Source organism: Vulpes lagopus, chromosome 13 (assembly GCF_018345385.1).
Source record: "Vulpes lagopus strain Blue_001 chromosome 13, ASM1834538v1, whole genome shotgun sequence".
Lineage (NCBI taxonomy): Eukaryota > Metazoa > Chordata > Mammalia > Carnivora > Canidae > Vulpes > Vulpes lagopus.
This window is the reverse complement of record NC_054836.1, coordinates 11,089,857-11,117,497: the sequence shown is the minus strand read 5'-3', so window position 1 is coordinate 11,117,497 and position 27,641 is coordinate 11,089,857. Positions and strand designations below refer to the sequence as shown.

General features: G+C 43.8%; 1 protein-coding gene across 1 annotated transcript; it reads left to right on the top strand.

The window, feature by feature from the left end:
* The first annotated feature begins 12,697 nt into the window (after positions 1-12,697).
* Positions 12,698-26,807, top strand: BTNL10 (butyrophilin like 10). The gene is made up of 8 exons (XM_041728152.1): positions 12,698-12,798; positions 18,695-18,790; positions 19,090-19,346; positions 19,845-20,126; positions 21,252-21,401; positions 22,149-22,175; positions 23,925-24,029; positions 26,130-26,807. The coding sequence occupies exons 3-8, from the start codon at positions 19,100-19,102 to the stop codon at positions 26,723-26,725; spliced, it is 1,407 nt and encodes a 468-aa protein (XP_041584086.1). The 5' UTR covers positions 12,698-12,798; positions 18,695-18,790; positions 19,090-19,099; the 3' UTR covers positions 26,726-26,807.
* The last annotated feature ends 834 nt before the right edge of the window (positions 26,808-27,641 follow it).

Sequence of the window (27,641 nt, the reverse complement as noted above, 5' to 3'; positions counted from 1 at the left end):
CCTCCCCTAGAAGACCAGCTAGATGGACAGGGGAAAAACAAATTATTGACCAACCAGCACAACATCTCCAAAGAAACAAGAGCTTTACATGATACACAGGACAAGATAGATTTCACGGATATTTAAGAACTTTACATCCAAACGCAATGGAATAGTGTTCTTCTTAAGGGCACATGGAACTTTCTCCAGAATACCACATACTGGGTCACAAATCAGGTCTTAACTGATACCAAAGGTTGTATCATCCCCTGCATATTTTCAGACCATAACACTTTAAAATTAGAACTAAACCAAAAGAAGTTTGGAAGGACTTCAAACACATGGAGGGTAAAGACCATCCTGCTAAAAGATGAAAGGGTCAACTAGGAAATGAGGGAAGAATGAAAAAGATTCATGGAAACTAATGAGAATAAAGATAGAACCATTCAAAATCTTTGGGATACAGCAAAAGCAGTCCTGAAGGGGAATATATCACAATACAAGCATCCATCCAAAAACTGGAAGGAACTCAAATACAAAAGCTAACGCTACACCTAAAGGAGCTAGAGAAAAAACGGCAAATAGATCCTACACCCAGCAGAAGAAGAGAGTTAAGAAAAATTGGAGCAGAACTCAACGAAATTGAGACCAGAAAAATTGTGGAACAGATCAACAAAACCAGGAGTTGGTTCTTTGAAAGAATTAATAAGATAGATAAACTATTAGCCAGCCTTATTAACAAGAAGAGAGAGAAGACTCAAATTAATAAAACCACGAATGAAAAGGAGAGATCACTACCAACACCAAGGAAATACAATCTGTTTTAAAAACATATTATGAACAGCTATACGCCAATAAATTAGGCAATCTAGAACAAATGGACACATTTCTGGAAAGCCAAAAACTACCAAAACTGGAACAGGAAGAAATAGAAAACCTGAACAGGTCAATAACCAGGGAGGATATTGAAGCAGTCATCAAAAACCTCCCAAGACACAAAAGTCCAGGGCCAGATGGCTTCCCAGGGGAAATCTATCAAACGTTTAAAGAAGAAACCATACCTATTCTACTAAAGCTGTTTGGAAAGACAGAAAATTCGTTCTATGGGGCCAGCATCACCTTAATTCCAAAACCAGACAGAGACCCCACCAAAAGGAGAATTATAGACCAATATCCCTGATGAACATGGATGCAAAAATTCTCAACAAGATACTAGCCAATAGGATCCAAGAGTACATTAAGAAAATTATTCACCATGACCAAGTAGGATTTATTCCCGGGACACAAGGCTGGTTCAACACTCGTAAAACAATCAGTGTGATTCATCATATCAACAAGAGAAAAACCAAGAACCATAGGATCCTCTCAATAGATGCAGAGAAAGCATTTGACAAAATACAGCATCCATTCCTGATCAAAACTCTTCAGGGTGTAGGGATAGAGGGAACTTTCCTCGACATCTTAAAAGCCATTTACGAAAAGCCCACAGCAAATATCATTCTCAATGGGGAAGCACTGGGAGCCTTTCCCCTAAGATCAGGAACAAGACAGGGATGTCCACTCTCACCACTGCTATTCCACATAGTACTGAAAGTCCTAGCCTCAGCAATCAGACATCAAAAAGACAGTAAAGGCATTCAAATTGGCAAAGAAGAAGTCAAACTCTCTCTCTTTGCCGATGACATGATACTCTACATAGAAAACCCAAAAGCCTCCACCCCAAGATTGCTAGAACTCATACAGCAATTTGGTAGCGAGGCAGGATAGAAAATCAATGCCCAGAAATCAGTGGCATTTCTTGACACTAACAATGAGACTGAAGAAAGAGAAATTAAGGCATCAATCCGATTTACATTTGCACCCAAAAGCATAAGATACCTAGGAATAAACCTAACCAAAGAGGCAAAGGATCTATACCCTAAAAACTATAGAACACTTCTGAAAGAAATTGAGGAAGACACAAAGAGAGGGAAAAATATTCGATGCTCATGGATTGGAAGCATTAATATTGTGAAAATGTCAATGTTACCCAGGGCAATTTACACGTTTAATGCAATCCCTATCAAAATACCATGAACTTTCGTCAGACAGTTAGAACAAATGATTTTAAGATTTGTGTGGAATCAGAAAAGACCCCGAATAGCCAGGGGAACTTTAAAAAAGAAAACCATAGCTGGGGGCATCACAATGCCAGATTTGAGGTTGTACTACAAAGCCGTGGTCATCAAGACAGTGTGGTACTGGCACAAAAACAGACACATAGATCAATGGAACAGAATAGAGAACCCAGAAGTGGACCCTGAACTTTATGGTCAACTAATATTCAATAAAGGAGGAAAGACTATCCACTGGAAGAAAGACAGTCTCTTCAATAAATGGTGCTGGACATTTATTGGACATCCACATGCAGAAGAATGAAAGTAGACCACTCTCTTTCACCATACACAAAGATAAACTCAAAATGGATGAAAGATCTAAATGTGAGACAAGATTCCATCAAAATTCTGGAGGAGAACACAAGCAACACTCTTTTTGAACTCGGCCACAGTAACTTCTTGCAAGATACATCCAGGAAGGCCAAAGAAACAAAAGCAAAAATGAACTATTGGGACTTCATCCGGATAAGAAGCTTTTGCACAGCAAAGGATACAGTCAAGAAAACTAAAAGACAACCTACAGAATGGGAGAAGAAATTTGCAAATGACGTATCAGATAAAGGGCTAGTTTCCAAGATCTATCAAGAACTTATTAAACTCAACACCAAAGAAACAAACAATCTAATCATGAAATGGGCAAAAGACACGAACAGAAATCTCACAGAGGAAGACATAGACATGGCCAACACACACAGGAGAAAATGCTCCGCATCACTTGCCATCAGGGAAATACAAATCAAAACCACAATGAGATACCACCTCACACCAGTGAGAATGGGGAAAATTAACAAGGCAGGAAACCACAAATGTTGGAGAGGATGCAGAGAAAAGGGAACCCTCTTGCACTGTTGGTGGGAATGTAAACTGGTGCAGCCACTCTGGAAAACTGTGGAGGTTCCTGAAAGAGTTAAAAATAGACCTGCCCTATGACCCAGCAATTGCACTGTTGGGGATTTACCCCAAAGATTCAGATGCAATGAAACACCGGGACACCTGCACCCCAATGTTTCTAGCAGCAATGTCCACAATAGCCAAACTGTGGAAGGAGCCTCGGTGTCCATGGAAAGATGAATGGATAAAGAAGATGTGGTTTATGTATACAATGGAATATTATTCAGCCTTTAAAAATGACAAATACCCACCATTTGCTTCAAGGTGGATGGAACTGGAGGATATTATGCTGAGTGAAATGAGTCAATCGGAGATGGACAAACATTGTATGTTCTGATTCATTTGGGGAATATAAATAATAGTGAAAGGGAATAGCAGGGAAGGGAGAAGAAATGGGTAGGAAACATCAGAGAAGGAGACAGAACATGGAAGACTCCTAACTCTGAGAAACGAACTAGAGGTGGTGGAAGGAGGGGGGGTGGGGGTGACTGGGTGGCAGGCACTAAGGTGGGCACTTGACGGGATGAGCACTGGGTATTATTTTGTATGTTGGCAAATGAACACCAATAAAAAATAAATTTATAAAAAATACAAAAACAAAAACAAAAGACTCCACCCCAAGATTGCTGGAACTCACACAGCAATTCAGTAATGTGGCAGTATATGAAATCAATACACAGAAATCAGTTGCATTCCAATCCCTATCAAAATACCATGGGCTTCCTTCAGAAAGTTGGAAGAAATCATATTAAGTTTTGTGTGGAATCGGAAAAGACCTTGAATATCCAAGGGAATATTGAAAAAGCCCTCCAGAGCTGGGGGCATCACAATGCCGGATTTCAGGTTGTACTACAAAGCTGTGATCATCAAGACAGTGTGGTATTGGCACAAAAACTGACATATAGATCAAAGGAACAGAATAGAGAACCCAGAAATAGGCCCTCAACATTATGGCTAAAATTCGATAATAGTTTTTATTTGAATCATCTGATGCTCCTCATAAGTGCCCTCCTTAATCCCCATCACGTTTCCCCTTACCCGGATCCCCTCCCCTCTGGTAACTATCATTTTGTTCACTGTAGTTAGGTGTCTGTTTCTTGGTTTTTCTCTTTTTTCTCCCTTGCTCCTTTGTTTTGTTTCTTAAATGGATAAAGATCATTTTATAAAAAACAGGAATGTATGGACAATGAAGTATGTGCTACATAGTACAGGATCAAAATGCTGAAACTCCTCTAACTAAATCTTGTCATTTTGCAGAAGAGTAAATGGGATCCAGATGTGGCTTTTCCATTAACACATCATTTGATCTCAGACAAACCATTGTATTTTGCACCCTCCAGCTTTGTTTCTTAAATATCTCATATGAGTGAAATCATATTGTATTTGTATTTCTCTGACTTATTTATTCACTTAGCATAGTATGCTGTAGCTCCATACATGTCATTGCAATGGTTAGATTTCATTCTTTGTAATGGCTGAGTAATATTCTATTTTATAAATATATATATCTTGATTAAGTCCCACTAGTACATTTTTATTTTGTTTCCCTTGCCTTCATAGGTGTTTCTTCTGAGAAGTTGCTGTGGCCAAGTTCAAAAAGGGTGTTGCCTGTGTTCTCCTCTAGGATTTTGATGGAATCTTGTCTCATCAATTTAGTTCTTTCATCCATTTTGAGTTTATCTTTGTGTATGGTGCAGGAGAGTGGTCTAGTTTCATTCTTCTGCATATGGCTGTCCAATTAACCCAACACCATTGATTGAAGAGACTGTCCTTTTTCCAGTGGATATTATTTCCTGCTTTGTCGAATATCAGTTGACCATAGAGTTGAGGGTCCATTTCTGGATTCTCTATCCTGATCTATTGATCAGTGTGTCTGTTTTTGTGCCAACACCACACTGTCTTGATGATCACAGCTTTGTAGTACAACCTGAAATCTGTCATTGTGATGCCCCCAGCTATGGATTTCTTTTTAATATTCCCCTGGCTATTCGGGGTCTTTTTTGACTCCACGCAAACCTGACAATGATTTGTTCCAAGTCTCTGAAAAAAGTATATGGAATTTTCATAGGGATTGCATTAATGTGTAAATTGCCCTGGGTAACATTACCATTTTCACAATATAAATTCTTCCAATATATGACCATGAAATATTTTTCCATCTCTTTGTGTCTTCCTCAATTTCTTTCAGAAGTGTTCTGTAGTTTTTAGGGTATAGATCCTTTACCTCTTTGGTTAGGTTTATTCCTAGGTATCTTATGCTTTTGGGTGCAAATGTAAATCGGATTGATGCCTTAATTTCTCTTTCTTCAGTCTCATTGTTAGTGTCAAGAAATGCCACTGATTTCTGGGCATTGATTTTTGTATCTTGCCACACTGCCGAATGGCTGTATAAGTTCTAGGGAGCTGGGGGTGGAGTCTTTGGGTTTTCTATGTACAGTATCATGTCATCTGCAAAGAGAGAGGGTTTGACTCCACTTTTCCAAATGTGAATGCCTTTTATTTCTTTTTGTTGCCTGATTATTGAGGTTAGGACTTCTAGTACTATGTTGAATAGCAGTGGTGAGAGTGGATATCCCTGTCATGTTCCTGAAATTAGGCAAAAAGCTCCCAGTGTTTCCCCTTTGAGAGTGATAATCACTGTGGCCTTTTCGTAGATGGCTTTTAAGATATGAGGAATGTTCCGACTATGCCTACACTCTGAAGAGTTTTGATCAGGAATAGATGCTGTAGTTTGTCAAATGCTTTCTCTGAATCTATTGAGAGGATCACATGGTTCTTGTTTCTTCTCTTGTTGATACGATCTATCACATTGATTGCTTTATGAGAACTGAACCATCCTTGCATCTCTGGAATAAATCCCACTTGGTCATGGTGAATAAAATTCTTTTTAAATTTTATTTATTTATTTATTTATTTATTTATTTATTTATTTATTTTAATAATAATAAATTTTAAAAATTTCATCTTTTGATGGACACTGAGGCACCGTGGAGAGTTTTAATCAAGGAAAGATGCTATACTTTGTCAAATGCTTTTTCTGAATCTATTGAGATGACTATATGATTCTTGTCTTCTATTTATGTGGTATATATCACATTGATTGATCTGTTGATGTTGAACCATGCATGCAGCCCAGGAAAAAATCCCACTTGGTCATGGTGAATAACACTTTTAGTGTATTGTTGGATCCTACTTGCTAGTATCTTGGTGAGATATTTTGCATCCATGTTCATCAGGGATATTGGTCTGTAATTCTCCTTTTTGATGAGGCCTTTGTCTGGCTTTGGATCAAGGTTATGCTAGCTTCACAGAATGAATTTAGAAGTTTTCCTTCCATTTCTATTTTTTCAAAAAGCTTCATAGGAGTAGATGTTATTTCTTCTTAAATGTTTGGTAGAATCCCCCTGTGAAGTCATCTGGCCCTGTATTCTTTTTGTGTGGGGGAGTGTCGGGGGGTGGTATTACAGGTTAAATTTCCTTGCTGGTTATGGGTCTGTTCAGTTTTTCTATTCCTTCATGTTTCAGTTCCGATAGTATATAAATTTCCAGGAATGTATCCATTTCTTCCAGATCGCCTACTTTGTTGACATATAATTGCTCCTAATATGTTCTTAAAGTCATTTATATTTTCTTGGTGTCTGTCGTGATCTCTTTCATTGGTGACTTTATGAATTTGAGTCCTTTCTATTTTCTTTTTGATAAATCTGGCTTGGGAACCTCTGATCTATAGCCAATGGGTCAGAAGCACAAGTGACACCTGGACTTGTGATTGGCATCTAAAAGGGAAGGGGAGTGGTCTTGTGGGGATGAACCTGTGGATTCTAATAGTGCCTCCAGATAAGCAGTGTCAGGAATGAGTGCATTTCTAGGTCATTTCTCCCAAGGGATTCTCTTTTTACCTAGAGGTAGACCTTGTCCCTGTGTCCTCATATTGTTGACCTTCTTGCATGTCTGTATCCTGATATCCTCTATAAAGTCATCAGTCAAGTTGGACAACAGCCAGCCCCAAGGACTTCATTTTACCTTTGTCACCTCTGTAAAACCTCAATTCCAAATACAGTCACAATATGAGATTGTGAGTGCTGGGGCTCTAGCATATGGATTTGACAGTGTGCATGCCCATCCATGACAACAGCCAGGTTGCAGATAACAAACTCAAGTCCAGACCTGCTGAGTAGCTTACACTCCTTGCAGCAGGTGACTGGAAGGCTGGAATTTGATATTTGTTTTGGCACCAGCAGGTGCTAGAAATGGCCATGCCTGGAGCAATCGTTGCTCAAATGTGGATAACTCTGCACTCTCCCTTCCCCATAGTTCAGGCATCTGTGTCTAAAAGGAAAGACACATAGACCTTTCCTGGGCTGGAAAGACTACACATCAGCAGATGTGCCATGAAGTGAATGCTCCCCAGCAGGTCAGAACCCTTGATGGTGAAGAGATCCTGCCCAAGCATCCAAACTCTATTCAAAGTTTTCACCTTCCCCCTGTGACCCATGGAATTGGGGTTTCCTGTAGTGGCCCAGGGTTCCCTAGTGTGTCTTGATAAAAATGGGAACAATTTCTACCCACGAGGGACAACAGACATGAGAGTTGCAAGGATTGAGTAAGGACTGAGGTCTTCAGGATACACCATGGCTCTGTGCAGGACACAACCTAGAAGAGTTCAGGGACAGACATTTATGTACACCCCACATTTTCTTGATCCACTCATCCACTGATGGACACAGGTTGTCTCCACATCTTGGCGACTGTAAATAATGCTGCAATGAACATGGGCTGCAGGTGTCTCTTCAAGAGACTAATTTAATTTCATGGGACATATACCCAGAAATAGCTTTGCTGAATCATATTCCTAACTTTCTAATATGTTTTCCAGAGTGGCTTCACCACTTTGCATTCCCATCAACAGTGTGAGGGTATTCCCCTTTCTCCAGATCCTCACCAACATTTGTTTCCTGTGTTGTTAATTTAGCCATTCTGGCAGGTGTGAGGTGATATCTTATTGAGGGTTTGATTTGAATTTCTCTAATGATGAGAGATGTAGAGCATCTTTCTATGTGTCTGTTGGCTCTCTAGATGTATTATTTGGAGAAATGTCAGGTCATGTCTTATGTCCATTTTTTTAAACTGGATTATTAGTTTTTTGCTATTGATTATGCAGCCTTTGAAGAGAAGGAAAATTATTTTTTTCAGTGTAGTTTTATTGCATTCTTAAGGTATCACAATTAAGTCTGAAAAATCGTCTGGCATCTTGCTGTTTCTGTTGCTGGACAACTCAGAGCTTATTCATCAGCCTGCGGAACTGTTCCTTTTTCAGAAACATAGATACCATCCAAAAATTTTCTGATATCCTTGTTTTTAACAGTTGTCGCTTGCTGGATCAAAGCAGCAAATTATTAACATTTGTGGTAACATGGATGGACCTGGAGGACATTAGGACAAGTGAAATAAACCAGACACAGCAGGGCAAATAGTGCATGATTCTTCTTAATGAGGCCCTAAAGCAGTTGAACGTACAGATGTGCACAATAGGATGATGGTTACTAGTGAGGGGAAATGAGAAGATGGAGAGTTGTCGTTTAAAGGGCATAAAGTTTTATTTACTCAAGATGAGCGGGTTCCAGAGGACTGCTTTCCAATGTTCACAGCTAACAATGTAATGAACACAGTTAACTGTGTATTTAAAAACCTGTTAAGACAGTATATTGTGTCTTGGGTGCTATTTCTGGAATTTGTCAAAACCGCAACAAAGGAATACAAGGGACCTGCTGGAAGTGAGGGATATGTCTATGGCCTTGATTGCAGGAGTGGCGCATGTACACAAACTCACCAGATCATGTACATCGACCGTGTGCAGTCTTCATACCATAAGAGCACATCAATAAAGCTGGAAAACAAAAACAAAAACAAAAACAAAATATATTGGAACACAGGATGCTTTCTTTGTGTGACTCTTAGTAAGCATCTTCTGCGTCTGGGGTTCTCATGGGACTCGTGACCTTAGCCCACAAAGAGGTATTTTAATTTGTGAAACAGGGGAATGAAGAATGCCGCTTTCTAGTGGACAGAACCACCAAACAGCTCAGCCAAGGACAGAGAGTCTGATCTGGTGATGATATTGACAGCAAAGAAATAGAAGGATGAGGAATTCCATCTGGGGCATTCTGGTCTGGATGGCCAAGACAACAGGCTCTACAGTCAACAGTTTGCAATGTAACATGAGACTACTTACAGAACTTCTCTGAGACTAAGCAGCTCTAGCCATAAAAAGGGAAATATTAGAAATTACTCACTGGACAGGTGTGAGGATCAATGGAGCTATTTGGAGTGCTGTACAGGAAACAACTGTGCATGAAACTTAGTAAAAATGTGTGATAACTACAAATTATAGTAGATTTGTTAATGCCAAAAATTACAGCTTCCACCTGGGGACAGCCCCAACCATTGAGTGTACAAATCTGACACTCAGGGAGGGATTGTGAGTTGAAATTTCAGGTTCTAAAGATGTGCCCTGTTTGTATTGGTGGTCTTTGTGTTCACCCACATCCACCAGGTGGCCAAGTGTCCTCCCCATGATCCATATTCCAGTGTGGCTCCCATTCTCATGACAGAAACCCAGCACGCCCTGTGGATACAGGGAACTCTGGGCTTTTGAATATCATAACATTCTGTTTCCATTTTCCATTTCCACTCCTCATCACTGTAAACTGCCAGCCTCCTCATCCTGCACATGGGTTGGGTCCTCTGTCACCTAGCCTATTGCTTTTCTTAATCTACTCATTCTTCTAAGCAAATTTACTGTATCCACTGCTTACTTTGTTCAATCATTTCTTCATCAACCGATATATATATTCACCTTCAGATGATGTAACAGCTTGCCCTCACCTCAAGGCCAACATATTTCAGATCAATAACATCAGTTTCCATCTTCTGTTTTGGGTCATCACCATGAAATTATTCACCCAAACAACAGAGTTTGGGGCCATTCTTGCGTCCTTTCTCTTCCTCATAACCAGCTCCATTCGTTTTCTCTCCAAAGCATATGGCTATATATGAGATTAAATACAGCAGTTATGAACTCATACATGCTGCTTACATATACATAGTATATCTAAATTCTCCTTGCCCTGTCACTACCCTAGATCAACTGCACTTCCTAAATATTCCTGCTCATCTCCTAGTCCCCCTCTGTATCCCCTCCTAATCCTCTTTCCACCCAAAAATGACCTATCACCTTTCTCACTTGACACAGTTCAGGGACATGTCCCTCTGAACACAGAGGTGTGGCCCTGAGAAACACCTTCCTATGACCTTTGTAGTATTAAATTGTCTAGAACCAGTCAGAGGTATGTCCACACTCAAGAAACCACACAATAGAAGACACCACCTGAGGCACTGCTATACATTACTAGACACTAGCAAAACTCCCAAGAAGACAAAATTACCCCAGTAGAAAACAGCTGCCATACTCTGTGTCCAGAGCCATGTGACTACTACATCATCATCATGTTTAAGATAAGGAATACAGATATCTGTATTATTACACTTCATGGTTGGGCTACAGCTCATTCATTCATTTACTGTGCCTTCAAATTTACCCCCATTGTCTCTTTACATCAAGAGGCCTCTGGAGGCACACCATAGCCCTGTAATCTGGGCTTAGCATGTGCTGTCTGCCTTTCTCCAGATCCACTGCATCCCTAGCTCTACCCTGGGTGCCTTAGGCACTTGTGATGATTCCACACACAGAACAGGAAGAAATGTGGGAAACCAAACACCCCCCAAAGCATGATCTCAAGGTCCACACACCCTCCTGAGGGTCACTTTCTCTCCTGTCCAAAAGATTAGTGTGACCAACTTTCTTATTTCTACTAATCCATTGTTCTCTTAATATACTCTGAGAAAGACAGGGGCCTCATCCACTGGCAGCTCCAGATTCAGAGTCTCAAATATCCACAAACTAACCAAGAAACAGCTCTCCTTCTCAATCTCAAATTGTAAAACATAACACCAAGAGTCCTGCTTGATCACCTCTGATGACATCTGCTGTTTTGCCCAAGCCTGGTATCAGCAATTGGAGAATTTTCTTTATAGCCTGAGCCTGTAGACAGTGTGGGGTGCACAGTGCTGGTGGGCATGCCTCCAGCATTGGCATGATTGTTTTGTTCAAACTTCAGGACATGAAACACTTGTGGTTAGAAGTGTATTTAAGGAAGGGAGACATAGATATGGGTGATTGAGAGGGGCCCCGAGGATTTCCAATGGACTCAGGGAAAAAGAAAAAGGTGATTAAATGAAACAGTTTGAGTTAGTAATCATAGATTGCAAAACTTTTCATAAAAGAGAAGGAAGGGAAGAGAATGGAGAGGAGAGGAGAAGGAGGAGAGAGGAGGAGAATGAGAGAGAAGAAGGGAAGGAATGATAGAGGAGGGGAAGAAGAGAGACAAGTGGAGGAGAGGAGGAAGAAGGAGGAGGGAGAAGAATAGAAGGAAAAAGAAAAAGAGGAGAGGGAGGTGGAGTTGGAGGAGGGAGAGTGGAGGAGCAGGAAAAATAGAGGAGGGATGTGGGAGGAGGAGGAGGAGCAAGACCTCAAGCTCCCCTAGGCAAGAGAGAGTGGTCCTCCCTGGACTCCCTAGTGCCTTCCCAGGACCAAAGAGGCACAACACTAACGTCTGTGAGTGACAACTACTCCGGATATTAGATGACCAACCCCTTTTTTGCATTGATGTGGTGGTTTTTCTGTCCTGACAGCTCACTTTCCTTCCTGCACCAGGACACAGCACCTGCCCCATACACCTGTGCTGCTGATCCAAACACTAAGGGACACAGTCCTCCAAGCTCCTCTTTCCCCCTGGAGGATGCTCTTTCCTGGGAGGCCACCCAGGCTTCTTCTCTTTTTTTTTCCAGGCTTCTTCTCATTGTGACTTTCCTACCTTGCTCACTTGACAAAAGGTGCACCAGCCCCAAGAGCCACTCAGAAATGTGCAGCTATGCTTACATGGCACTTCTCCTAAAGTTGACCAGAAGGAGCCTTCCCATCCAAGGAGGGAAGTTCAGGGAAACAAGACTTGGTGGGTCCTGCAAGGGGCTGGAAGAGGCAGTGTACACAGGAGAGATGTAAAGCCCAAATTGGCAGAGAGGTGGTCCAAGGAACTTATGATCGGGGGACACCACAATAAATGCTGGGAGGACCTGAAGACATTGTGCACAGCCCAGGTCAGGAAGTAGGAGTCTCCAGGGGAAATGCCAGAACTCACCAACTTCAACAGGTCATGAGAAACTTTCCCGAAGAAAGCCACCCTGTCCAGGACTGGAGGGCTTTGATAATGGAGCAACTTTATCTGAATCCCCAGCTTCTGCCCTTGGCCTGAATCCTAGACCTGGAAAGCCATGTCTCCTCCTCGGGGCTCCTGGCATCATCCTTGGCAAGCATCCCTCCAAGGGCTGCCTTGCTTGGTCACCCTCTCGCCCCTTATCTCCTGCTACCAGGCTCTTGCTCCTCGACACTTAGCGTGTTGATTCTGTTGACCACACCTAATAGGAAGCCCTTGGTTTTTTTCCATTGCAACTGCCAAATAGGCACAGTTCATTTTTTGTTTTTACATAAATTAACAGGAGAACGCTACAGAAACTACAGAAGTCAGCTGCTCCTCTCTCCCATCACTCTAAGGAGGCTTGTTTTGTGCCCCACCTGGAACTTGCCAAGAACTAAATTGATTCCCTTGAGGCCACCAGAAGCTTCCTGGGAAGACGACAGCTGGATTTGGGCCAGGTTAGTGGTTCCATTTTCATGGCACTCATGTACATCTTTCCTCTCTACACCCTGTCCCTATTCCTGAGTGACAGGGAGAGCTCAGGGACTGTCACCAAGAAGGCAAGCATCAAAGAGGATGAGGGCATCTGCCCACATACCTCCTCTTGTTTTACATAAAGGTCAATCATGCAAGGCTGTGCTGGATGAAACTGCCCAGACCAGCCAATGTGTCTCGGAACATGTGTCCTTAAAACTGAGTTCAACATAAATAGCAAAGCTGAGATGTGTCTTGGACTCAGGCTATCACTGCCAAGGAACCCGGGGGCTCATGTCCCCCTCCTCCATCTGCAGAAGCTTTCTTGGGAGAAACAGGTCCCAAGAGGGTTTAAGGGGATGGACGGATATAGTTCTGAACTTGATTTCACTAAAGCCAAGGATGGATTTTCTCCTCAGTGTGCTTGTGTTCATGACAGAATAGAGGCTGACATCTAGCAATACTCTTACATAAGTAGTTGAGGAGATGGAGCCCATTCACCCTGGAGAATGTGTCCATGGCATTCTTTTATTTGTTTGTATCTTCATTTAAATTCAATTTTTTATTTTTTTTATTTTTTATTGGTGTTCAATTTGCCAACATATAGAATAACACCCAGTGCTCATCCCATCAAGTGCCCCCCTCAGTGACTGTCACCCAGTCACCCCCACCCACTGCCCACCTCCCTTTCCACCACCTCTTGTTCATTTCCCAGAGTTAGGAGTCTTTATGTTCTGTCTCCCTTTCTGATATTTCCCACACATTTCTTCTCCCTTTCCTTATATTCCCTTTCACTATTATTTATATTCCCCAAATGAATGAGACCATATAATGTTTGTCCTTCTCCGATTGACTTACTTCACTCAGCATAATACCCTCCAGTTCCATCCACGTTGAAGCAAATGGTGGGTATTTGTCGTTTCTAATGGCTGAGTAATATTCCATTGTATACATAAACCACATCTTCTTTATCCATTCATCTTTCTATGGACACTGAGGCTCCTTCCAGTTTGGCTATTGTGGACATTGCTGCTGTAAACATCGGGGTGCAGGTGTCCCAGCAGGCTCCCAGTGCTTCCCCATTGAGAATGATATTTGCTGTGGGCTTTTCATAGATGGCTTTTAAGATACTGAGGAATGTTCCCTCTATCCCTATACTCTGAAGAGTTTTGATCAGGAATGGATGCTGTATTTTGTCAAATGCTTTCCCTGCATCTATTGAGAGGATCCTATGGTTCTTGTTTCTTCTCTTCTTGATATGATGTATCACATTGTTTGCTTTATGAGTGTTGAACCATCCTTGCATCCCGGGGATAAATCTCACTTAGTCATGGTGAATAATCTTCTTATGTACCCTGGATCCTATTGGCTAGTATCTTGTTGTGAATTTTTGCATCCATATGTATCAGGGATGTTGGTCTATAATTCTCCTTTTTGGTGGGGTCTTTGTCTGGTTTTGGAATCAAGGTGATGCTGGCCTCATAGAACAAGTTTGGAAGTAGTACATCTCTTTCTATTTTCCAAACAGCTTTAGTAGAATAGGTATTTTTCTTCTATAGATGTTTGATAGAATTCCCCTGGGAAGCCATCTGGTGTTAGACTTTTGTGTCTTGTGAGGTTTCTGATGAGTCCTTCAACTTCCTCCCTGGTTTTATCAGCCTGTTCAGATTTTCTGTTTCTTCCTGTTCCAGTTTTGGTAGTTTGTGGTTTTCCAGAAATGTGTCCATTTCTTCTAGATTGCCTAATTTATTGGCATGTAGCTGCTCATAGTAAGTTTTTTAAATAGTGTGTATTTCCTTGGCATTGGTGGTGATCTCTCCTTTTTCATTCATGATTTTATTAATTTGAGTCTTTTCTCTTTCATTTTTAACAACGCTGGCTACTGGTTTATCTAATGTTATTAATTCTATCAAAGAACCAACTCCTGGTTTTGTTGATCTGTTCCACAGTTCTGGTCTCTATTTCACTGAGATTTCTTCCAACCTTTATTAATTCTCTTCTTCTACTGGTGTAAGTTTTATTTGCTGTTATTTCTCCAGTTTTTTTAGGTGCAACATTAGGCTTTGTATTTGAGTTCTTTTCAGTTATTTGAGGGATGCTTGTATGGTGATGTATTTCCCCCTCAGTACTGCTTTTGCTGTATCCCAAAGATTTTGAATGGTTGTGTCTTCATTCTCATTAGTTTCCATGAATCTTGTTAATTCATCTCTAATTTCCTGGTTGACACTTTCATCTTTTAGCTGGATGGTTTTTAACCTCCTGTGTTTGAATTCCTTGCAAATTTCTTCTTGTGACTTAGTTCTAATTTCAAAGCCTATGGTCTAAAAATATGCAAGGGATGATACCAATCTTTTGGTATTGGTTATGACCTGATTTGTGACCCAGTATGCGTCTATTCTGGAGAAAGTTCCATGTGTATTTGAGTAAAATGTGTATTCAGTTGCATTTGGTGAAAGTTCTATAAATATCTGTGATATCCATCTGGTCCAGTGTATCATTTAAAGCTCTTGTTTCTTTGGAGATATTGTGCTGACAAGGTCTTTCATTTACAGCAAGTGTTGTGTTAAAGTCTCCCAGTATTAGTGTATTATTATCTAAGTGTGTCTTTGCTTTGGTTATTAATTGAATGATATACTTGGCATCTCCCACATTAGAGGCATAAATATTCATGAATATTAGGCCCTCTTCTTGGGTAGATCCTTTAAGTATGACTCTAATTCCTCTTCATATCTTATTACAGTCTATAGTTTAATTTATTTGATGTGAGGATTGTGCCCCCTGCTTTCTTTTGAGGACCATTTGAATGGTAAATGGTTCTCCAACCTTTTAGTTTCAGGCTGGAGGTGTCCTTAGGTCTAAAATGAGTCTCATGTAGACAGCAAATAGATGGGTCTTGATTTTTATCCAGTCTGACACCCTGCGCCTTTTGATAGGGTCACGTTCAGAGCTACTATTGAATGATATGAATTTCGTGTCATCATGATACCTGTTGTGTGCCTGTTTTTGTGGATTATTTCTTTGGACTTCATCTTTCTTTCACAGAGTCCTCCTTAATATTTCTTGCAGAACTGGTTTGGTGATCACAGATTCCTTCAGTTTCTGCCTATCTTGGAAGCTCTTTATCTCTCCTTCTATTCTGAATGAGAGCCTTGCTGGATACAGTATTCTTGGCTGCATGTTCTTCTCATTTAAGACCCTGAATATATCCTGCCAGCCCTTTCTGGCCTGCCAGGTCTCTGTGGAGAGGTTTGCTGTTAGCCTAATACTTCTCCCCATAAAGTTTAGGGATCTCTTGTCTCTTCCTGCTTTAAGGATCTTCTCCCCATCTTTGGAATTTGCAAGTTGCACTATTAAATGTCGAGGTGTTGAGTGGTTTTTATTGATTTTATTGGGGGATCTCTCTATCTCCTGGCTTTGAATGCCTGTTTCCCTTCACAAGCTAGGGATGTTCTCAGCTATGATTGTCAAATACACTTTCTGGTCCTCTCTCCCTTTCATCAGCCTCTGGAACGCCCATTAAACGTAGATTTTTCCTTCTGAGGCTGTCATTTATTTCCTTTAACCTCTCCTCATGATCTTTTAATTGTTTTTCTGTTTTTCTTCAGTTTCCTTCCTTGCCATCAACTTGTCTTCTGTGTCACTCACTCGTTCTTCTACCTCATTAACCTTGGTTGTTAGGACCTCCAGTTTGGATTGCATCTCATTTAATTGATTTTTAATTTTGGCCTGATTAGATCTAAGTTCTGCAGTCATGAAGTGTTTTGAATCCTTTATGCTTTTTCAGAGCCACCAGTAGCTTTATAATTGTGCTTCTGAATTGGTTTTCTGACATTGAATTGTAATCCAAATTCTGTAACCCTGTGGGAGAGAGTACTGCTTCTGGTTCTTTCTTTTGTCCAGAGTTCTTCCTTCTAGTCATTTTTTCTCAGTGCAGAGTGGCTAAAAACATGTTATACTGGAAAGATGAAGGAATAAAAAGAAAAAAGGGCAGAAAACAAAGAAAGAACAAAAAAGGGAAATAAAGCAAAACAAAACTAAACTAAACAAAAACAAAACTAAACCAAAGCAAAACAAAAGAAAAACAAAAAATAAACCAAAAAAAATGGAGGGGTATCCTTTGATTCTATATAGTGTAAGTTCCTCGACTTCCCCTAGAGCTTTCCAGCACTGCATGGTTAAGAACCTGCTCATCCCCTTTCCTTCAAACTGGTCTTGTGGAGGAGTGGTCTGCTGTGCTGATTGTCAGGTGTGTGCCCCTGGGGGAGCTGCTCTTCTCCCTGCCAGGTGCACCACTCAATGGGAGCTGTTTATCCTGTGAGGCCCCTGTTCCCTGGGGTCCCGCTCCATCCCAGGCACAGGGTGACACGGGAAGGAACAAGACTGGCGGCTGCCAGCTCTCCAGCCCTGGAGTCAGCTCTAGCAGTAACTACCACGGCTGCCAGTCCGCACTGGCCTGGATGCTCCGGGATCCTGGGGTTCTGATCACATGCTCAGGGCAGGAGCATCCTCGCTGTCCTGTGTCTTCCCGGCCTCCACCTGTCCCAAGGGGAGTGCCGGACCCTGGGCTGTGTCCCCCGGCACCCTGGGCTCCAGGGCCTGCGCCTCTGGAATCATAGTCTCCGGGCATGTAGCCCACTCTGCAGCAGAGCCACCGCCTGAGCCGCCGCCTGAGCTGCTCCCAAGGCCCCGCGAGGCACGTGTCACAGCCCTTTTTGGAGCTTGGTCTGTGGTGTGTGGCACGCTCTCCCCAGGGTGCACTTCCTCTGCTAGTGACCCCGGGAACCTGGGGGCTCCACTGCCCCTCCTGGGATCCTGCCCGAGTTTCCTGCCAGCGCCTTTCCATCCGGGAATATTGCTAACATTCCTGCTTCTCCGGGACTGGGCTTTCCTGTCCTAGAGGCTCTCACCACCTGGCCTTAGCCCAGCTCCTTGCGGGGCCCCTCCCCCACTGGATGCTTTTTTATTTTTATTTTTTCCATCTTCCTACCTTGATAGAAGTGAGAACTCTTCTCACTGCAGCATTCCAGCTGTTCTCCTTTAAATATCAGGCTGAATTCTTGGGTTTTCAGGATGATTTGAAAGTTATCCAGGTAAGTGGGTGAGGACAGGCGACTTGGAAATCCTAGTTTTCTGACATCTTGCCCCGCCCCCAGTTTTTCCCCATTGAGAATTATATTCGCTGTGGGCTTTTTGGAAGTGGCTACTAAGATGTTGAGGAATGTTCCCTCTACTACATTTTGACGAGTTTTAATCAGGAATGGATGCTGTATTATGTCAAATGCTTTCTCTGCATCTATTGAGAGGATCATATGGTTCTTGTTTCTTCTCTTGTTGATATGATCTTTCACATTGATTGTTTTTAGGACTATTGAACCATCCTTGCATTCTGGGGATAAAATCCACTTGGTCATGGTGAATAATCCTCTTAGTGTACTGTGGGATCCTATTGGCTAGTATACTGGTGAGAATTTTTGGATCCAGTTTCATCAGAGATACTGGTCTATAATTCTTATATTTGATGGGGTCTTTGGTTTTGGAATCAAGGTAATGCTAGTCTGTTGGTGGCATTCTGAGGACAGATGAGGATAAGAGAAAAGATATCCTTGAGAAGATGGACACAATAGCAGGTGGGGATGTCATCTCTCTGACTAAGATGAATAACTTCTATGGGAGTGTGAGGGTCAAGAGAGTTACAAGGGACCTTTCTCTCCCCTGGCCATGTTTCCTTCACTCCCATTACCCTACTGGTGGTGCATGGCCTCCCTCCAAGACAGAGACACAAACACAGAATAAGAAAGAGAGACAGAGACAGAAAGATACAGTGACAGAAATGAACTCAGTCTCCGATGCATGAGGCTCAGGTCTCTCCATCCCCAGCAGGCATGGCAAACAAACGTGGTCCAGGCATCTGCCCACCCAGCTGCTCCATTCTCTTCATGTTTCTGTGGCTCCTGTCCTGCAGCATCCCTGGAAATGGTAGGAGACCTCCACCTGCCCCATGCTAAGAGGATGCCATGTGCATGGAGACGATGCCAGAGGGGCTGGGCTGGCACCTTCCACCTCAGCTGTCAGCCAAGGGTCCAAGCAGTCCTTCCCAGGGGACGCTGGGGATGGGTGGGAGGGCCCCTGGTCTCCTCACACCAAGCCTGGCTAATGCCTGCCCACCTGCTCTCATTAGGGAAAGCCGACTTCTCTGTCTTTGCACCTGACAAACCTCTTCTGGCCGTGGTTGGGAAAGAGGTGGATCTACCATGCCATCTGTCTCTCAATATCAGTGCCGAGGACATGGAGCTGCGGTGGTACAGGGACCAGCCATCCCCAGCGGTGCATCTGCATAAGAATGGGATTGATGTGCAGGATGAACAGATGGCAGAGTACCAGGGAAGGACCACCTTCCTGAGCACCAGGCTGGCCCAGGGCCAAGCCGCAGTGAGGATTCACAATGTCACTGCTCTTGATAATGGGACCTTCCACTGCAACTTCACAGATGGCAACGTGTCTGCAGAGACCACACTGTGGCTGAGGGTGGCAGGTGAGGGCCAGCTTCTGGCACTCTTGGTCTCCGAGAGTGCTTGCCCCCAAAGCTCATGCCCAGCTGCTGATCATCCCTTTATGGCCCAAGCCTGAACATGTCCCATAAGAAGCACTAACATGCTTGCAGCAGGGACAGTGTTTCTAGAAAGCACAGTTTCAGGCACCTGGCTTTGTTTTCTACGTTTGCTCCTCTCCCTTACCCAGCCAACTCATAAAGAGGGAAGCAGAGATAGAGAGGGAAGGGCAGAGGGAGAAAGAGAGACAGAGACACAGGAAAAGACACTAATTTTGTAATAGAGATTTTTTTTCATTTCTGGGCCTTTTCTGTTTGGTCTTGTGCTTTCTTGGAACGAGGGTAACATATGGCAAAGAAATATTACACACAGTAAGTAGTCTGTGAGAAACCCCTAATACCGGTGGAATTCTCAGCATCTGTATTCTTCTGATTGGAAGTGATGGTGGTTGTGGAGACTGGCATGGGCATCTCTTCCCACAGGACTGGGCTCAGAGCCCAGAATCCAAGTGGGACCTGGCCAGAGTGAAGGTGTCTGGGCACAGTGCACTTCGGAGGGCTGGTACCCAGAGCCCCAGGTGGAGTGGAGAGACTTCGGGGGACAATCCCTACCTTCTTTGACCAACCTGTCTGCCTATCCAACAACGGGCCTCTTCAGAGTGGTGTCCAATGTGACTATCCTGGACAGGGATGTGGAGGGCCTCTCCTGCTCCATCATCAGCTCCCTCCTCCAGAGGAGGAAGGTGGCCAAGAGCTACTTGCCTGGTGAGTGTTCTGTTCTGTTCAGGCCTCAAAAGCTTGTCTGGGGCACCCCAGACAATAAGTAGCTCATATCCAATAGCATGCAAAATCACAGAATATTTTTTATGATCGGTTCTTTAGAACTCGTTTTTTAGCTGGTTCTTTAGGTGTAATATCTACTCTTTTACAGCTTCCAAATATATAACAGAGTACTATTAACTGTAGTTGTCATGCTGTATGTCACCTTTCTGGGACTTGTTTATTTTATAAGTATAAATTTATACTCTTTGCCCCATTTCACTGATTACCCCCACTCCCACTTTACATTTTGAGACTCTAGAAATGAATCTATTCTCTGCATCCAAGGTGGGCTTTCTGGTTTTCTTGGATTTTGGTGTTTTTTTCTTGTTTTGTTTCATTGTAGATCCCATATACATAAGATCACCCATTATTTTATTCTGTCTGACTTAGTTCACCTAGCCACACATCCACACAATCCAACCATGTTATTGCAAATGGCCCAATTTCCTTACTGCTTATAGCTAAGCAATTTTATCCATTCATCCATCAATGGACACTCAGCTATTTCCATATCTTTACTATTGTAAATAACTGTGCGAGAAATATGAGACATGTATCTTTTTGGATTGATATTTTTATTTTTTAAATAAATACTCAGAAGTGGAATTGATGGATCCTGTTTTAGATCACTGTTTAATTTTTGAGGAGCAACCATCGTGTTCTCCATGGTGGCTGCAACATTATTTTCACTCTCATTAGTGCTAAACAATATTCCATTGTTTAGACCACCATTGTGGGCTTGATGGACCACAGCCTGGGCTTCCAAGTTTCACTCTGTATAAAATTTTCACTTCTAAATAACCTCAAGCTTGTGGAAAATTTGCAAGAATATCATGCAAATTGCTGTGCAGACCCATCCAGTGTTTAACACTCTGCCATTTATCTACCATTTCTCCTGATTTTGCACCTGTCATAATTTCTCTGTACAAACACAAGTAGTGTTCTCTGAGATACTTCAGGTGAGTTCGAAACATTATGCCCCCTGACTCATGAACCCTATAGTGTGTGTGTGTGTCCTAAGAACACAGGTGCTCTCTTACCCTGATATCTTACCTGGCTCTCTTTTAGCTCAGTTGTCCAGAAGTTTGCCATCAATGACGTGGAGAACTATGCTGCCTCTGATCCTCACTGTAGCAGGGCTTGCCATAGCTGGAGCTACCTGTCTCTTCCAGAAATGTAAGGGGGAGAGGAATAGGGTGGAGCTGGAAAAAGAGAATGGTATAGAGCAGAGGAGCAGTGCTCCCAAGGTTAGCAGGCCCTGGTAAGGCAGAAGCACCCCTTCCAGCCAGGGAACAGGTGTGGAGCCCTGCATAAAGTCTCTCCTCTGCACACCCTCAAGCATGGGAGGAATGGGAGAGGCCTGCCCAGGACACAGCTCGAGGACTGCCCACTTACCATGTGCCCAGTAAAATCCTCTGACTGTGAGAGGTGTTCAGCTGCTCTTCAGCAGGTGACTTCAGGAACGATGGAGGGCCTCTGTGTCAGAGACAGAGATATCTGAGCTTGAGCCCCAGAAGGTCTATCAGTCAGGGGTGATGAGAGCATGCTGAGAATTGCTCAAGTGACAAAAGCATCAACGTGCCTGTCATGTGACAGCATCCTGCTGTGGGTGCAGGAATATCATCAGTTTGCATTGTTGCACTTACCCATCCACTGCCCTCCCTGCCTCCTATGTCCTTGCCCATAGTGTTCAGACCCCAGCTTGGGACCAGAGCACAGAGGTCCCCATGACAGAGGTGGGAAGCCTAGACCATCTGGATGTGCTTCACAAAAGCCTTCCTTATAAAGAAAATGACCCTGGTTATTGCTTTATTGGCCACTCAAGGACCTATATTTGTTCCTGTTTCACAGGATCACAGCTAGAATTCATTAAATCTTGTTTTGACTTAGCTTCCACGAAATTGAACTTTGGCCCCATTGGATCAGCACAATCCCACAGTTTCACATCTTTCTGTTTTCTTGCAGGCTGGACAGAAGATGTGATCATCTATGGTGAGGTCATGCTGGGGGCTGGAAGCCTGTGTCCTTGGCCTGTGTATTTATGTGCACATGTATGTGTGTGCTGTGTGTGCGTGTTGTACCTTAATGTGCATGTGTTTGCATCTGTGTGTGTACATATGCATGCACATGCACTGGCGTATATGTCTGTGTGCCTGTGTGTGTATGGTGTGGGAGTGTGTGTGTTTGTATTCCTTTTTGGTTCAGAGTGCTGGAGTGCTGTCCTAAATGTTCTTGAGTGGCAGCCACGTGGCTCTAAACGTCAAGTTTTGGCTGTCATGGGAGACCTTAGCTCCTGTTTATTAGCTGAGGTACAGACCTGCAGAGTGGAGGCAGCAAGACAGCCAGCCACTGGAAGGCAACCTGTTACCACAGAGAGTACAGAACCAGTGACTTTCTACCCCAGGACACTCTCTTGGTAGGAGATTGGGGTAGAGAGGGTACAGTCTGTCCATGGACAAGGAACCCCCAGAAAAGGGAAGGGTATAGCTGCAGACCATGAACCAGGCAGATGAGAGGTGTCAGGGCATCTGGAAACACATGTCCTGAGCACAGACGCTTGTTGAGGGTCTAGGAGGAAACAGAGAGAAGCCAATCATCCATTCATTCACTCATTCATTCAAGTAAAATAGTGACCAGTCACCTCCTATGCCAGCAGTCAGCCATCTATTAAGTGAATAAAATGGCTTCCTCCTGACCTCATGGAGCATAGAATGTATGTGAGGATGCAAGCCATCAGCCAGTAGTTTTTCTTTAACCGAAACTAGAATTAATCAGGGTAAATATTGTAGGAACAAACTGGAATACAATAATGAAGTGGCCATAAGAGTTCACGTGGGATGTCCAGGCCCCTGAGGATGGTGGGATGGTAACACCCAAATGAAGGGCTGGGTGACAGTGGGGCCACCACCTTGGGAGAAATAGAGGTGGACCCCCAACCACGGCAGGGAGAATGGGGTCTGTGGTATGTGAGAGCTGAGTATGTAGAGGAGGCACCAGGGTTTGTGGGTGTCCACACCTGCAGAGCCTGGAAGGCTCAGGCAGGGGTCTGGATGTTATGTGAAGCATGGTTCAAAATGAGTGAGGGGGTTTAAGCAGAGGAGATGTGCTGATGGAGGAGAGGAAACAGCCCCAAAATGGGTCCTGGGGCCACAAGTAACAGGGTCCAGCAAGGGCAAAGCAGAGTGAGGAACCCAAGGTGACCCTAGGTAGCATGAGTTCCTCGGCCCATGGTGGCTCCATCTAACAGAAGGTTTGAGGCAAAACAAGATATATTTAGGCAAAAGAATGAAAATCATCTTAGACCTCTTAAGACTGAAATATTTTCAATATACAACTGGGGACATCAGATAAATCCTTGGATATACAAGTCTTGCACTCCAGGAGAAATGTGGACTGGAGCTAGGAATTTGGAGTCCGTGGCATATATCTGGCATTGAAATTGAGGAAAGTGAACCATGGAGTGCTCCACTTTCTGCACACCTAAAATTACTCTTCAAAAATTCTTCTTTAAGAAAAAAAAAACAGTTTCAAAAGGAAGAAAAAAGAAAGAAGAAGAAAGAAGAAAGAAAGAAAGAAAGAAAGAAAGAAAGAAAGAAAGAAAGAAAAAGAAAGAAAGGAAGAAAGAAAAAGAAAGAAAGGAAGGAAGGAAGGAAGGAAGGAAGGAAGGAAGGAAGGAAGGAAGGAAGATATATCAAAGGTCTAGCCTTGAAGAACCTGGAATTTGAAGGTCTCTTTGAGCAGGAGTCTGGTCGAGTAGGAGGGTCAGGGAAGGCTTCCCCACAGAAATCCGCAGATACAGTGTGTTGAAGGAGCAGCTGGCCATGTCCCTGGCAGTTGAAGAGTGGAGTAAAATTAGAACAGGAACGTGACTCAGAAAAACTGGCAAGTGTGATATGCAAGAGCAGTGTCCCCTGTGGAGACAGCTGGAGGGAAACTTCAAAGATTACCTGTGCAGTGAGCTAACAATTGTTGAGGGAGGAATCAGGTGGAATGTTTTGTTTGGGTTTGTTTTGGTTTTACTTTAAGGTCTGTGGTAGTATGTGTGTCACCTAAAAGGAATTTTCTGGAGTGAAGATGCATGAGGGAAAGGAAACAAGCTAGGGAACAAGTTTACAGGGAAGATAGTCCATAGCTTTGGATAGGATGAAGCACAGATCTACACTGGCAGCCAGGTGTTGGGTGGTCCAGCACAGGATGGATGGCACAGGTGTGCTCCACTGCCAGGTGGAGTGGTGGGCCAGAACTCATTACTGAATAGTTTTGCATCAATCTAAGTTTTCTGATTTTGATCATTTTACTGTGGTAACCCAATGTTGTCATAGACATAATGTTTGTGCTATTTTTCAGCTTCTTTGTAAGTCTGAAACTATGTTTTTAACGTGGATAATTTTTATTTAATGAGAGCATGTAGAGTAGAAGGAACCAGGCTTATTGTTCAGCCAGGGAGTCCGTATTTGGCAATCATGGAACATGGGAGGGCTCCATCCCCACGGCTGACTCTATAGGGAAGGAGTCAGAGTGGAGAATTCAGGAAGCAACAATGAGAATTCTGTGGGGAAATATATGGTCTTTACTGGAAAGCAAAAGGGAACACGGTTCTAGCCAGAAGGAAGTAGAGATCAGGGAGAAATCTGGGGTTCATGTAGGAGGAGAGCTGGATCATGTCCAAGTGACAGGGATGTAAGGTCAGGAAACATGAGTGTGTGGGGCACCTGGGTGCAGACTCAAGCAAACAACAGCATAGCTGGCTTTAGAATGGGCAAGGGTGGACACTGGCTGGGAGGTTTCTGCTGTTCAGAAGGTGCCTGCTTGGCAGCTAGACACCCAGCTGGTCCCCACACACCCTCCCTGCCACTAGAATGGAGCCCAATGTAGACAGATCCTCCTCCAGGTCACATGTTGGGGTCTTGAGGGCTCTGAGAGGGTTGGCAGGGCAGGAGAGAAGGGCTCTGTTTTGGAAGGTGTATTCATTGCAGCTTCTGGGTTCCTTAAGATGCCTCTCGGGCTTTTTCACATGGGACTCCTCAGTCGTTGACCCCAGAGCTGTCCAACGGCACCTGCATCAACACCTGTGGCACCATCTCATGTCCCCTGCATCCTTCCATGTCCTCTTATGTCTCTCTTTGTCTCTCTGACCCTGTCCTTTTCTCTTATGTCTATCTCTCTGTGTCTCTTTGTGTCTCCCTACCTTTCTCTTTGTGTTTCTGTGTCTTTATGTTTCTTTATCTCCCCTGTCTATTTCTCTATCTCTATCTGTCCCTTTCTCTCTGTTTTTCTGTCTCTGTATCTGTCTCTTTCTCTATATCTCTGTCTCTATCTCTCTGTGTGTCCATGTCTATCTGTCTCTCTGTCTATCTCTCTCCTTGTGTAATTGGGCCTATCTGTCTCTCCTTGCTATCTTGTCTCTCTGTGTCTCTAATTATTCTTATCTTTCTCTCTGTTCCTGTCTCTATCTCTCTCCCTATGTCTTCCTGTCTTTCTCTATTTCTCCCTCTCTGTCTCTGTTACTATCACTCCCCTATATCTCTCCCCCTATGCCTTTGTCTCCCTCTTTATCTGTTCCCTACTTTTCTTTGTCTCTATCTCTGTCTCTGTCTGTCTCTCTGTTTCTCTCTCTCTCTCTCTCTCACACACACACACACACACACATACACACACACACACACACACAAAGTGTTGAGACATGGAGTCCAGGACGTGAGTAGACCTCACTGTGTGCTAGCTATGTACCCTCATTAGTATAAATCCTCCCCTGGTTCCGACCTGGAGTTGCCTCAGCCATTCTGGGTGGCCTGTTTGCATGGGTCCTGGACAGAAAAAGCTGGAAGCACAGGGACACCCAGAGAAGCTGTGGTCACCTCTCCCAGAGGTCCTGGGGTCCCCTCCATGTAGGAGTGTAGGTTAGAGACACAAACCCCCAGACCTGACCCTCTTCTCTTCCCACAGTCAGCCCATCCCTGGACCCTGACACCGCAAGCCCCAAACTTGCTCTGTCTGAGGACGGGAAGAGTGTGAGGCGGCTATTCTTTGACCAAGACCTGCCTGACATCCCCAGCAGATTCGACCAGGACCCCTGTGTGCTGGCCCGGGAGCAGTTCTCTGCTGGGAAGTATTACTGGGTGGTCCAGGTGGGGCACAGGAAGGCCTGGAACTTGGGCGTGTGTCTGGACAGCTTGGATCCGAAGGGAAGGATCCCCAAGGCCCCCAAGAATGGACTCTGGGCCCTAGAACTGTACAAGCAGACATTCTGGGCACTCACCTTCCCGAGGGTTCGCCTGTACCCTTCTGAACCCCTGCATCAGGTCGGCATTCTCCTGGACTGTGAGGCTGGCAGAGTCTCCTTCTACAATGTGGGCAGTGGATCCCTCATCTACACATTCTCTGGACTCTCTTTCTCCGTACCCCTGAGGCCATTCTTCTGCCTTTGGACTCATGACCCTAACCCCCTGACCATTTGCACAGAATGCCAGGACTTAGAAGCATTGGGCTTTCCTCAGAGCCACGGACAGAAGGTGGGGAGCCTCCTCCATCAAGACCCATGATCTCTCCCCTCTGGCCCATCATAGATTTGGGGAAACCATATCCATTCTACATCCCAGCTATACCCATACAAGGGTACACCCTTCTGAATTATCCCGTCTCATCTTCCTTTTAATTCCCTGTACTATACTAAGAATATATTATGGGCTGAACCATGTCCCCTCAAATTCACATGCTGAAGCCCCAACCCCCAGGACCTCAGAATGGGGCTGTATTTGGAAATGGGGTTTTTACACAGGTTTTTGAGTCATAAGGAGGTCTCTAGGATGTGCCTTGATCCCATATGATGGGAGTCCTTTTCAGAAGAGTGGATTAGGGTACAGACACACACTGGTGGATGACCATGCAAAGACACAGTAAGGAGATAGTGTTTACATGCCATGGAGAGAGACCTCAGAAGGAGCCAGCCCCACCCACAGCTGGATCTGAGACTTCCAGTCCCAAGGATTAGGACACGATAAATATGTGTTGTTTAAACAAACCTCCCTGCCTGTGGTATTTTTTACACAGCCCAAGCTGACTGGGATATATTAATATGCACAGTGTGGTGCTTTTCTGAAATATACTTGGGGTATTTGGAAAGCACTGAACCCAGTGCCAGATGTGAAGTAGTTGCTCAGTAAATGCTAGCCGTTCTCATTCCCTTCTCCTCTCTCCTTCCCCTCCTTTAGCCATTCCTTTCTTCTCTTTTCCCTCCTCAATCCACCTTACCCTCCTCCAATATCTCCTTAACTACCTACCTCTCTCCCCCATTCTCCCTTTATCTCTCTCTTCCCTCCCTACCTCCCCCCTTCCTCTCCATCTTCCCCCATCCACCTTTCCTTCCTATGAGTCTTCGTTACCCTTCTCATTCTCTAACCCATCCTCTCCTTCCTCTTTCCCCTCCTGCTCTTCTACACCCAACTTCTCTTCCTACCC

Bases quoted from the DNA above. Each gene is read 5' to 3' on its own strand.
- BTNL10 (XM_041728152.1), top strand. From the start codon at position 19,100: ATGGAGCTGCGGTGGTACAGGGACCAGCCATCCCCAGCGGTGCATCTG. The intron at 19,347-19,844 runs GTGAGGGCCAGC...CTCTTCCCACAG, and splicing joins ACTGTGGCTGAGGGTGGCAG to GACTGGGCTCAGAGCCCAGA. The intron at 20,127-21,251 runs GTGAGTGTTCTG...GCTCTCTTTTAG, and splicing joins GGCCAAGAGCTACTTGCCTG to CTCAGTTGTCCAGAAGTTTG.